General features: G+C 51.2%; 1 protein-coding gene across 1 annotated transcript in view; it reads right to left on the minus strand.

Annotated features, from left to right (window-relative positions):
* The window catches only part of Spmip9 (sperm microtubule inner protein 9), a 46,792-nt gene that overhangs the window by 14,492 nt on the left and 18,663 nt on the right, over positions 1-13,637 (minus strand). The window contains exons 2-3 of the mRNA XM_077105163.1: positions 2,433-2,557; positions 1,952-2,053 (exon numbers count right to left, since the gene is read on the minus strand). Coding sequence (XP_076961278.1) covers positions 1,952-2,053; positions 2,433-2,557 — 227 coding nt within the window. The remainder of the gene's footprint in view (positions 1-1,951; positions 2,054-2,432; positions 2,558-13,637) is intronic.

Raw genomic sequence — 13,637 nt, forward strand, 5'->3', positions numbered from 1 at the left:
CAGGGTGGCCCTCCAGTATCCAGTCCATCCTGCTGCCGTGGCGTGGCCATTAGGCCTCTGGGCAGCAGAAACACCACACCAGCTCCACAGACAGCTCTGATCAGCCCTTGAGTAAACTGAACGGTGTCAACCTCGCCTGGATGCCTAGTGCTCAGCCCACCGTCAGGGTGAAAACTCCCTTTTCTAGAAAGTTCCCAGAGGTGCTGCATTGGAGCTGGTACTTTGACAAAACAGGGCTTCTCGTTCCTTTCCTTTATGCGTAGTCAGGGGTGAGCTCCCAGATCCTGGTTGCTGGATGCCCCCTCCCCAGCGTGAAGCAGGCCGCTGTGGCCACTGTGGGAACAAAGGAGAGGCCAGGGTCAGTGGAGCCCACACTCAGAAGAGAAGGTCACAGAGAATGAAGTCCAATCTTAGCTCACAGGGGGAGCCCAGATCCATGGTGGTTACTGAGGTTAGAGCTTCTTTTATTGTTTAGATCAGCTGACGTTGAATTTTCTGTTACTTGCAACCAAAATATTCCAATATGCAGTCATTCCTGTGAGCGTAAGACCCACATTTACCCCCTCAAATAGTCCATGCCGGGTCTGAGCTAGCTCAGAGTAGATCCTCAATAGCTCTATGTCAAGGACATCCAGTCTCCCCTCACAAGACCCAGGGGTGGCCTTAACAGGGGGCTAAGAGCAGTCAGAACTGGCCTGCCTCTGCCGCTTGCCTGGCTTCTGTCCTGCTCCCCCCCCCCGCCCATCTCCCCTGTGCTGAAATGGCCAGCTTGTTTCAGGCCCCAGGCACCACAGGAGCCTTATGGGTCCAGCTGCCACCTTTCAGGTTACCTGCTTGCAAATGCTCTACGTTCCCTTCCAGTTGTAGCTGGACGCAGTGGTGGACACCTGTAATCCCAGCAGCTCGGGAGGCTGGGGCAGGAGGATCACGAGTTCAAAGCCAGCCTCAGCAACTTAGTGAGGCCCTAAGCAACTTACTGAGGCCCTGTCTCTAAATAAAACATAAAAAGGGCTCAGTGGTCAAGCACCCTGGATTCAATCCCCTGTAACAAAACAAAAACAAACAAACAAACAAAAAATAGACTCCAGCACCTGATTTCCACTGAGGGTTTTCTTGCAAGATGGGCTGCCTGATCTCCTCCCTGTGGCTGGGCATGTGCTGCGGCCCTGCACCCTGGCCACTGTCCGCATGCTGGGAGGGCCAGAGCGGCAAGGAGGCCCTGGAGCAGGAGGGCTCCATTGTAGTTTCCTCTGGCTGCCAGGGCAGACCCCTGCAGGCCCGTGGCCTAGAGCAACAGGACACATGTCCACTGGCAGTTCTGGAAGCGGACACCCAGGTGGCAACCGGCCTCACCCCCGAGGTGAGGGGACGCTCCCTGCCTCCTCAGCACCTGGTGTGGGCAGAGGCTCCCTGGCCCCTGCAGCCCAATTCCAGCAGAGCCCGGAGGAGGTGAGCAGCAGGAGCAGAGCCGGTGGGCCTTCCTTTGAGCCCCAGGGTGGTCCTGCTCTTCCCGGGGGACCCAGCACTCCTCCAAGAACTCTCGTGCAGCAGGTTCTTCCTCTAGGAGGCCGTCCCTGACACTCGCCTTTTGTCATCTCGCCAAGCACCGTCCCCATCTCGCAGCCCCAGTTGGACCGCACCATGGGTCGGCTGTATCCAGAACTTTGCTGTTTGCCACCAAAGACATGGTCCTGGTCCACTGTGGCCATTGATGGAAGGTGCTAGACTCGCCCTTCCTTATCACGGGCAAGGAGTGGACGAAAGGCCACAGATAATGTTAAATTGATTATACTGAGCATATTTTTAAAGTTCACAGATATCTTTATAGGTAGTTCCAGGGAAGTCCTCTTTGGGGGGCCAAAGTTTCCACACTAAAGAAGCCCTTCTCTCAAGAATCCGTGTTCCCCTGGCCACAAGTCTGGCTGAGAGCAAGGGGTGTCTCTGGCTGTACCTGGACGGTGGCTGATGCAGAGTCAGCACAGCCACTTCCCGGAGTCCGAAAGTGTCTTCTACAGTCACATCACAGAGCTCGCCCAGCAGGGAGAAGGGGCCACTGCTGGGACAGCAATGTGGCAGTAAGCCAGGAGGGAAAGGCCACCCAGAGGCCACAGGCTGCAGACTCCTGCTGATACCTTGCTCTGTAACTGGCAAATCTTAGAGACAGGGTGTCTGGGTTGGTGCAGGCCGGGGGGAGGGTGGGGTGCAGTACTGGAGATGGACCTCACGGCCTTGCGTCGGTGGGCAGTGGATCTACCCCTGAGCCCCATGCCTGGCTCGCTGTCACCTTGAGTCAGGGTCTTGCTAATTGCTGAGGCTGGCCTCAAACTTATGATCCTCCTCCCCAGCCTCCCACCCCTGGGATCACAGGTGTATGCCACCAAGCCTGGGGCCAGCTCTGTCTCTCCACTGCACTGGAGGTCGTGTGAGCTCACACTTGTGGCAAAATTGCAGTCACACGCACCCCCACGTGTGAACGAGAGCAGTAGGCTGAGCTCTCGATGGGCCCGAGGATGTGCCGCGCCCACTTTCCCACTGACGGTGGGGGTCCCTGGACACCCTGTGGGGAGCCAGTAGACAGGAGGGGAGACCTCTGCATTATTCCTGCTGCTTCCTGTGAATCTAACTCTCTAAGAAGTTCACTCTGTGGGTGAAAGAGTGGCTGTGGGAGCTAAGGACAGGGAATCCCAGAGGAGCCGGGAGGCCAGGAGGGAGGCCAGGAGGGACGGAGGCTTCAGGGCACTGATGGACTGGTGGGAGGGATGGGCAGGAGCCCCAGGCCTAGACCTCAGTGACTGATGGGGCTGGGGCGGGGCTCCGGGTGGAGGGTGCCAACACTGAAGAACAGATCATCAATAGTGCTGTGGGTTATAGAGGAGGAGGGGAAGGGGAGGCCAGGGCAAGGCTGGTGAGGCTCACAGACACAATTGTTGTCCATTATGAAAAGCTCCATCTAAAAAAAAGAGAAAATATACAATTTTGGGGGGGGGGGCACCAGAGATGAACCCAGGAAGGGCTTGACCACTGAGCCACATCCCCAACCCTTTTTAAATATTTTATTTACAGACAGGGTTTCACTAAGTTGCCTAGGGCCTTGCTAAATTGCTGAGGCTGAATTCAGCAATTCGCGATCCTCCTGCCCCAGCCTCCCCAACTGGGATCATAAGCAGGTGCCACTGTGCCCGGCTACACATAATCTTAATAAATTGGGACTTCTTGCCAGGCACAGTGTTGCACACCTGTTATCCCAGTGACTCTAGAGCCCGAGGCAGGAGGATCACAGGTTCTAAGTCAGCTTGGGCAACTAGTGAGGCCCTAAGCAACTTAACAAGACCTCGTCACAAAATAAAATAGGCTTGGGATGTGGCTGAGGGGTAAAGCGCCCCTGCATTCAATCCCCAGAAGAAGGAAGGAAGGAAGGAAGGAAGGAAGGAAGGGAGGGAGGGAGGGAGGGAGGGAGGGTTGGTTTTGTATGTGTGTAACTTCTACCCAGGTTCAGAAAAAAACCTGGGATTCCTCACCCCAAGTTTCCTTATATCACGAACCTCCCACCTGCAGAGCTCCCCCAACCCTGCCCTGACTTTTCGTGATTGCATCCTTGATTTTCTTTCTAGTTCCACCACTGAGGTATGTGGGAGCCACATTCAGTAGGAGACACCAGGAGGTGTCCAGGCGGGTGTTGGCTCCACAGAGCTGCAGGCCTCCCTCGTTCAGATGCCATGGCGTCTGGGGTCCTGCAGGCCCTGCCTCCTCCGGGCTGGAGGAAGACAGGAGGCAGCCTCGCCTGCACCTCACCATTGCGGGCCCTGGTCAGGCAGGCCTGTGGCTTGCTGGAAGCTGCCCGGCTGCCTTGCTATTCCCGTGTCCCTGCATCCTGTGCCTGAAGTCTGACTCTGATCACAGTCAGGTAGATTGGTGGTCCCCTGGGCACCCTGACTACAGCAGTGTGCACAGCTGGCCCAGCATAGCTCCTGCCCCCGCTGCCCAAGCAGGAGCAGTCTCCAACTCTGACAGCTCTGGTCTCCCTAGAGGGACAAGGCCTGTCCATGCTGCCAACAAAGGCCTCCATCTCCAAGGAGTACTGTCCTAGAGAAGGCACCATACTGCCACCAACATCTACAGACGTGGGGCGTTGGGCTCGAGGTGTCACAAAAGTGAGGTCCCCTACCTACTGTTAACTTAGACGGCACTGACTGGGCCGGAGAGGAAAAGCAGAGCTGGTCTGGCTGCAGGGAGATGCAGGACATCCAGCAGATCTGAGTCTCCTCCTGCGAAACCTCTCAAACAGCCCCTCCAGCAATCCTCAGCCCCTGGGAGGAGCAGATCAGGGGGCTGCAGAGCACGTGTCTGGCCCCGTGGACACCTTTCTGGGGAACATGTCCTTCCTCTCCAGCTGCCTCTCCACGCGCCCCATGTGTGCTCCCGGGGCTCTGTGACCTGGACTCTTTCCTTAGGACTACACGGTGGCCTCCAGCCTCCCGGACACTCTGTCCGCAGGCAGGAGCCCGAGGCCAGAGGCCCCTCCAGAGCCAAATGCCCAAACTGAAGAACCTCCTCTCCTGCCTGTTGACCACGACATGTGCAGGACACTGTATGCAGGTAGTGCTGTGTGTCCTGTCACCGAGAGGCCAGACGGACCTGAGACTGCTCTGGGTCCATTTTGCACACGCGGTGATGTGAGTGCAATCTGTAGCAGCTGGTGGATGGAAACGCGACCTGAAGGCACAACTCTCAATCCCCAAACACCGGATTCGCAGTCCAGATCAGGGTGCTACCGGGGAACTGTAATGAAGACTGTGACTTTAGCATTTCCCACAGAAGCCCATTTAAATAGTCTTTTAAAAATTTGCACTCGACAGTAGAAGGCACTCTGACACATCATACGTGGATGAGCATGACTTCCCAGGCTTCTGGTTGCATGTGATGTAGAGCCACACTGGTCGTGTAGTCATATATGCACACAGGGTGATAATGTCAACCCACTACTGTCCTTCGTACCCCAGGCTCCTCCCCTCCCTCCACTCCCCTCTTTCTAATCCAAAGAATCTCTGTTTTTCCCTAGCCCCCTCTTATTATGAATCAGCATCTGCATATCAGAGAGAACATTCAGCCTTTGGTTTTCTGAGACTGGCTTATTTCACTTAGCATGATCCCTTTTTATTTTTTACTTTGAGACAAGATCTCCCTAAGTTGCTAAGGGTCTTGCTAAGTGGCTCAGGCTGGCTTTCAACTTGTGATCCTCCTGCCTCAACTCCTTGAGGTTCTGGGATAACGGGTACATGCCCGTGGTAGAGCTCTTGCCTAGCGTTGGCACGACCTTAGGCTCAATCTCCAGGACCACACAAAAAATGCCAGTATTTCAAGAAAAATTTACTGCCCACTCCCACACTAAAGAAATATAATCAGATAAAACCACGAATATTTATGCGTATGCACAGACTCACAAAAGTGATCAAGCCTGCATCTTGAAGGAATTCCCACAGCCCCTGTGGCCCATCCATCCACCCCAAAGGTAAGAAATTCTAGGGATTTACAATTGGTGAGATCCTTTGTGAAGGAGATAGTCTTCCTCTGATTTGCATTTTATAACTCTCTCTGCCCTTCTCACTCTTCCTCTGCACTTCAAGGTGAGTCCTCCCCTGAACTGCCCTCACTGGCACATTTGCCTTACATCCCATGTTTCAAATAAACCTCACCAACAGACCCTGCAGTTTTGCAGAACATAAGCCACATTCCAGCTCTGTCCTCTGGCGGCATGGCCAGGGCAGCAAGCGTGTAGACCTCTCATCTTCAAGCCTGAACTTGGCTTTGAGCCGAGGGGTGGCTTTCCCACAGCATGTTCTCAGCATTGCTGTGGCCCCAGAGCCACGCCAGGCCCACACACGGGTGCAGTGGGACAGGCTGCACCTGGCTATAGAAGCCACTTCTTCATCTAGGACAATGGCAGGGGACTTGGATTTAAAAGGCTGGATATGCCCTTCAGGTACAGTGTTAGGACTGGGCTATGGTCAGTTGATGGGCAGGCACACTTCTCCTGATCCCTAAGTTCACTGGACTTGCAGGCACGACTAGGGTGCTCAAGGGTGAGTGGTAGCAGGGTACAGAATCAATCTGCTTCACCCAAGTCACCTCATGAGAATCGTGTGCTGCTTACTCCACAAACATTATCAATAATCCTCAGTCCGCTGTCAAATGGCAGAACACCAGTCTTACAGACAGGAAACTAAGGACCAGAGACTCGCATTATCTTGCCCAAGGTCACACAGCCAGGAAGAGGCTCCTGATTTGTTTGGCTACGAAGTCCCCACTTTTTCAGCTATCTTGTTGCTTTCCTGGCCTTGGGCTCAATTTGGGTTCAGGCCAGCATTTATAGTGTCCTCCCTGCCTGTGGAGCGGTTCACTTCACCCTTGAGCAGGGCCACATTTGCCCACTCACTGTGACCTTTAAACTCAAAGCTGACAAAGAGGACGCTCACACTAAACCAGTGGAGGGTGTTTCATTCTAATGTTTCTAACATGGCCATGTGATCTGTTTTAGAGTACGGAAGGAAGGCATTTGGCTATTCAAAGATGCAAAAGAAAAAAATAATGTAAGACCTGAGCATGCAGTTAGCATCTGGTTCTGAGTCAAGACTGGCTGGCCTACAATCTATAGGGCTGGGACGTTTCTGTCCCCTAAGCGTCACCACAACCTGAACGATTAGATGCGCATGTGTCTGAGTTGCCCATTTGGCTCTGGTAGGTAACAGAGACCTGTGCGGACAATCAAAGGCTTGCTGGGGACGCAAGACAGGCAGAGAGGGAGGCCATCGCACAGACCGTCAAACACCAGGACTGTCAGAAGTCCCCTCTCCCTTTGATCTGCACTCAGCTGAGGTGCGGCGGGGACCTTGGGGTCATGGGAGAAGAGGGGCAGCGCGGGAGGAATTTCAGGGCACCCAGGAGTGAGAAGTGTTTGTTTCCGTCTTCTCGTCTCGCTTCCTCTCTGGTGAAAATCTACCCTCTGTTTCCTAATGAGGGTCCCCAGCATTCCTTAACCTGCTTCCCTGACTTGAGGAATCTCAGCTCGAGTCCTGGCTTCTGAGAGGCTTCCGGCGCTGAGTACCATGCAGGCTGTGGGTTCTGGGGCGCGTCCTGGGTTTCTTGGGCTCCTGTGACTTTTTTTTTTTTTTTTTTCTTTAATGTAGTAGTTTTGTCTCATTTTGCTTTTGCGGTGCTGGAGATGGAACCCAGGGCCTGGCGCAGTGAGGCCGGTGCTGACCACTGAACCACACCCAGCAGGGGTATCGAAGTTGTCTTTGGTGCAGAATACAAGCAGCTCTGTCTACCCTCTGAACACCAGAATCATGGTTGTGTTAATTAAGAGTCCGGGAAGTCTGTCATTCTAGAATGGGGAAAAGGTCCTGTGGATCACATGCTTGCAGAAAGAGGGCTTTTCTCTGCTGCCGGGAGCCCACTTCCAGGAGGCAGTCCTTTCCTTTGTGTCCCTCCCAGGACTCCGTACCTGAGCAGGGCAGTCAAGCTGGGTATTCTTTGTGCTTCCCCAACTGCAAGGCCCCAGGCCCATCAGGTGGAAGAAAGATGAGCCCGGCAGACCCACTCTGGCTCACTCCGCTTTTACCCGAGTGAATCAGAAATCCTGGAACCTAGCGAGCCCGTCACTAGGGTCTTTCCAGATGCAGAAGCCTCAGTTCTCTGGACACAGGACTTCAGTTTCTCGGCTGCACAACCATGAAATACGCCATCTGCCATTTCAGTTTGAAGGTGATGCTGATCCACACAGTCAGTGTTCCTTTCAGATCTAACCGACTAAAGCAAGGAGGGCTGAGGGCCGTGGCACAGGGCTGTAATCCCAGCCGCTCAGGAGACTGAGGAAGAAGGCTTCCAAGTTCAAGGCCAGCCTCCGCAACTTAGTGAGGCCCTGAGCAACTTAGTGAGACCCTGACTCTAAATAAAATGCAAAATAGGCCTGGGGCACTGGGGTTGTGGCTCAGCAGTAGAGCGCTCACCTAGCATGTGTGAGGCGCTGGGTTCAATCCTCAGCACGAAAATAAATAAAGTAAAGGTATGTGTCCACCTACAACTAAAAAAATATTTTTAAAAAGGGGGGAAGGAGCTGGGGATGTAGCTCAGTGACTGAAAGCACCTGAGTTCAATTTCTGGTACAAAAAAAAAGAGGAAGACGGGCGGTTCCAATCAGGAGATGTGGAATCAGGAAGGTGGCAACATTCCTCAGGAGGAAATCGGGGTCCCCCTGGGCCTCCATGGCCACCACCCCTGCTCACTGTCACAGGAAGCTGGAGGGAGCTGACCCCAGGGGCACTTGGGACAAGCTGAAGACCCTATGACGCGTCCCCTGTTACATCTTAGAGCAGAAATCACACAATGGTTTTTTGGAAACTGAGAAAACAGCTGTTCCTCTCCACGGCTCCCGTAGGTCTTCCACGAAAGGCACAGTCCTTGTTGTCCCTCAAAGTCTCTGTCCACTGGTGGCTTTGACTGACGGACTCCTGGGATTCTAGCACTGACCATTCAGTTCAGGGAAACTTTTCACATTCAGTGACCAAGAGTGGGTGGTGACTTTTAAGTGACCGGTGCCTGCACTGTGCGGACCCCAGAGGCGGGTTTAATCAGTGCAGGCTGAGAAAGGAAGTTAGGACCCATCTCCATAATCAGGCCCCTGGGTGTCAGGTGCTCCCGTGGGAGCATCCAGAAGCTGGGTGATGCCAGGCCCATGGGTTTCTGTGCATTTGGGGAATGGGGGGCATTCCCGTCATTTTAAGAGTAATTCTCAGGCTGGGTGCATGCCTGTAATCCCAGCAACTCAGGAGGCTGAGGTGCAAGTATTAAAATTTTGAGGCCAGCCTCAGCAATTTAGCAAGGCCCTAAGCAACTTAGTGAGATTCTGTCTCAAAATAAAAAGACTAAAAGGCTGGGGATGTGACTCTGTCATAGAGCCCTCTGGGTTCAACCCCCTGCACCACACATGGAAGGAAGGATGGAAGGAAGGAAAGAAAAGTCAGTAATTCTCAGAGATTCCAGGGCTCCCCATATTTTTGACAGGATTTATTTTTTTTCTTATTTAAAAAAAGATTTCAAAACTAGTGTCGGAAAAAGAAAGTCTGAAGGGAAATCACCAAAAATGAATAAAATAGCATGATTGGTGGAACAGCACACATTCTTTCTATATGACAGAGGCACTAGTTTACAACACTTTATTTAGTTTAGTTTAGTTTTTGGTACCAGGGATTGAACTCAGGGGCACTGGGGTACTGAGTCACATTCCCAGCCCTTTTTTGTATTTTATTTACAGACAGGGTCTCACTGAGTTGCATAGGGCCTCACTAAGTTGCTGAGGCTGACTTTGAACTCACAATCCTCCTGCCTCGGCCTCCCAAGCTGCTGGGATCACAGGCATACTCAGCACAATTATTTTATAAGCATTTTTTCATGCTGGGAATTAGACTCACTAAACACACTGAGTCAGAGCCCTCAGCCCCGTAAGTCTTATTTTAAAAGAAATAATTCACCAATGACCTCAGTCAATGTTAAATATACAAAATATGAAACCTCCATTTTTCTGGAACTTTCCTCCGCACTCACGCTCCTGTGAAGAGTATGGTCACTCATCAGGTACAGATTCAAACAGCCCCCACCAAAAGCCTGTTTTCACTGAACACTCAATATCTATACCCTTTGTAAAGTTTGGAGTTTATGAGGACAAAGAAGGACTTGGGCACAGCATCGTGCGTTTTGGTTTGAGGGGACCAAATCCAAGGCCTCCCGTGTGCCAGGCTAGCATCCACCGCACCCTGGCTCCTGGGTGAGACTTCCCCTGACAGCCGGGAGACCTCCACAGAGGCCGAATCAGAAGCTCTGACACCTCTGTGTTTTTCTGTCCCTGTGTTTCTTGGATTTAAAATTGCCTGGGTTATACTTGGTAGGGTGTAAACCTCGGCCAAAACGGATGCCCCCACATGATTAGTGTCATCCCACAGAACGCGGAACAGTCACAGAACTGCAGAAACACGAGCAGAGACAGAACAATGGGGCCAGAGCCCAGGAGGCATCACCAGTGACTGTCCCCTCCCTGTATTTCACCTGGTCTCCTCCATTGCTGCCAGCCGTCCAATGCTAGGGGTGAGTAACCCCTCTGGGGCGATCATTGTCCTTATGTTGCTTGATTTGTCCCTGGATCACCACCCGCCCTTGGGGAAAGGCTGAGAAGCCTCCACAGGCTTCAGAAAGATCAACCAAATCCTGGTCTGAGCTGTCCGGCAAAGCAAGCCTCATCCCTGCTCGGCTCTGGTCAGACCTCCATGAGTCAATGTCCTCCCAGTGTTGGACAGAAAGACCTGGCTTCTCCCAGCCTCCCACCTTTCAGCCTCAGCGGCCATTTCTTTCTCTCTCTCTGCAAAAGGTCTTTCCCTGTCCCAACTGTCATCTCTTTGGACCTCCATACTGCTCTTTTCATCTGAGCGAATCTTTGATTCTGTGGCCATACCACCCTCAACGCACCTGATATCATCTGAATAAATCATGTTATGGTGGCCACCAGTTCCAATGCCACCTCCTCCAGATGCCTCCCCTGGTTGCCCCAGATTCTCACTGCCAGTCTGTGCGGTGCCTGCTCCTCCTCAAACAGGCTGAGACGATTCAGAGACCACCTGGCATGAGAGGTGCCAGCGGTTCCTTGCTGCCAGAAGGTGGATGAGATTTGTTGGAATTATTTACATACATACGTAATAACACAGGGGATTTTCTCTTGCCGTTTTCAGTCCTGCAGTGCTGCGATGGAACCCAGGGGCTTGCGCTAGGCAAGTGCTGAAACGGAGCCTTGCCAAACCCCAGCATTTTCTTTTCTAATCTTCATTGTCTCTGCAAGAGCAGAACCCTTTCCTCAATCCTGCATCCCCCACGCCTACTTTGGAAGGTTTGGTTTCCCATCCGTCCTAGGAGTCAGGGAACCAAGACTTGAGAATTGCTTTTCCTTGGTGGGCTCAGGATATAACTTCTGCTCCTCATTGAACTTCCAGCTTCCAAGGGATCGGTGGGAAGGTCCCACATCCCACAAGTCAACAGATGGCCATCTGCACATTGCCTCCAGCTCCTGAAGTAAGTGTGGAGCGGCAGGCTCCGGGCAGGGGGCATTTAGGCTGGTCCCAAAGAACGGCTGGAACTGGGAAGCACTAGAGGGAGGAAGCAGGGACATTCCGGGGAGGTAACCAGTGTGAGCAAAAAGGAAGAAAGAAAAAGAACTTTGTTCTGCTTGAATTTCCACCACCCCAGTTCCTCCACCATAAAAAGAAGGAAAAAAAAATCAAGATGAGTGGCAAATACAGAGCATTTCCACGGTTACTTTGCTCTTATTGTTGCAGGTGCATGAATCTCCTCCTCCTCCTCCTCCTCCTCCTCCTCCTCCTCCTCCTCCTCCTCCTCCTCCTTTTTTCCTGGTACTAGGGGAACCCAGGGGTGCTTGACCACTGAGCCACATCCCAGCCCTTTTTATTTTTTATTTTTAGACAGAGTCTCACTGAGTTGCTTAGGGCCGCACTAAGTTTCTGAAAGATAATTTTGCCTCCTCAAAGGGCTCACTTCTGCCAATGCATCTTGGCTTGGGCTTAATGGAATTGCCTCACATTCACACGGCTGAGAGTAGAAAGGCAGACCCCCGCATACTTGTTCTGTAGGGTTGGTAACCTAAAAAATTTTTTTTTAAGGTGGTGGGAAATATCTAGTGGTCCTCCAGCTGTGAACTGAGGTCCTTGTATCAGCAGAAGCTCCCAGTGAAGGTGGAGGGACAGAGAGGTGCCATAAGACAGGTCCCCGGGCAGACCCAGGAAGCCAGACTCTCTGACGCTGGGACCAGGACCTTAAATGTTTGAAACCTATACTCATTCAAGTTTGGAAACAAGTGCAGACAAATAACAAACCAGGAAGGACATGCAGCTTTTGAAAATATCGAATTTGCTGTGGTCTCGGACCCTCTACTTTATATACCTTGGTATTCTTTCTTTCAGGGAAAAGAAAGAAAGCTACTTCAATGTCTGATGTGTAAGTACATGGAAAACATCTCAGAGATGAACAGACTCAGTAAGAAGTAACTCTACAGATCTACCAGGATCCAGGTTAGCTGCAAAGATACGAAAAATTTAGGGCAAGCGTATGGAGAAATAAATAGACCATGATAACTTCAAAAAAAAAAAAAAAGCTGGAATGGCTATATTAATATCAAAGCAGGTTTTAGAGGAAAGACCATCACTGGGATGAAGAGGGTCACTTCATAACCACAAAAGCAGGGAGAACTAACAACACTAAATATTTATGCACCAAATACTGAAACTTCAAAATACATGGAGCAAAACCTGAGAGAACTGCAGGAAGAAACGAACGAACCTACAGTCAGGACTGGAGACTCCGGTCAGGAGAGAAGCTTGGGTGGAGGGTTCATCCTCACACCGGAGGCCCGGGGTTCAGTCAGCAGAGAGAGGGAGAGAGAGAGAGGTATCTCAGCATTCCTCTGTCTCCACTCAATAAAACAAGTGAAACCAGCAAGGATGGGGAAGACTTGGCAACAGGATTGACACCTGACCAAGCAGACATCTGTAGACCACTCTATTCAACAAATGCAGGGTATACATTCTTTTCAATTCTCATAGACCACATTCTGGACCATAAAAGAAATCTCAGTAAATTTTAAAAGTCTCAAATCATACGAAGCACATTCTCTGATCTCCATGGAATTAAATTAGAAATAAAGCAAATATCTCTAGAAAATTCCTAAATATTTGAAAACTAAATAATGTATGTCTAAAGAAATCAAAAGGGAAATTGGGAAGTGTTTTGAACTAAATGAAAATTAAAATATAACATCAAAATTTGTGTGATGCAGCTGGGCACAATGGCACACGCCTGTAATCCCAGTGGTTCAGGAGGCTGAGGCAGGAGGATGGCAAGTTCAAAGACAGCTTCAGCAAAAGTGAGGCACTGAACAACTCATTGAGACCCTGACTCTAAATAAAATAGCAAAAAGGGCTGAGGACATGGCTCTAAACTGATTTTAGCTTTATTACAATTTCAAACAAAATTCCAGCAGAGTTTTTTTAAAACTCGATAAGCTTATTTGAAAATTTACATGGAAAGGCAAAGAAAAATAACCAGAGCAATTTTAAAAATAACAAAGGTGGCTGGATGTGGGGGTGCACACCTGTAATCACAGTGGCTCAGGAGGCTGAGGCAGGAGTATCACAAGTTCAAGGCCAGTCTGAGCAATTTAGTGAGGCCCTAAGCAAATTAGTGAGACCCTGTCTCTAAATATCTGTATATAAGGGCATGGTGGCTCACACCTGTAATCCCAGCAGCTCGGGAGGCTGAGACAGGAGAATCACAAGTTCAAAGCCAGCCTGAGTAATGGTGACGTGCTAAGCAACTCAATGAGACCCTGTCTAATAAAATACAAAATAGGGCTGGGGATGTGGCTCAGGGGTCAAGTGCCCTTGAGTTCAGTTCCCGGTATCTTGCATACAATGGATTTGAATGGAGAAAGGGGGGGGGGGGAGAAAGAAAGGGGGAGGGGGAGGAGGAGGGAAGGCAGGAATGAAAGGGGAAGTAGTGTGCTCTGTAAGCCCGAGCTGTGCACA

The sequence above is a fragment of the Callospermophilus lateralis genome, chromosome 14, assembly GCF_048772815.1.
Source record: "Callospermophilus lateralis isolate mCalLat2 chromosome 14, mCalLat2.hap1, whole genome shotgun sequence".
NCBI lineage: Eukaryota > Metazoa > Chordata > Mammalia > Rodentia > Sciuridae > Callospermophilus > Callospermophilus lateralis.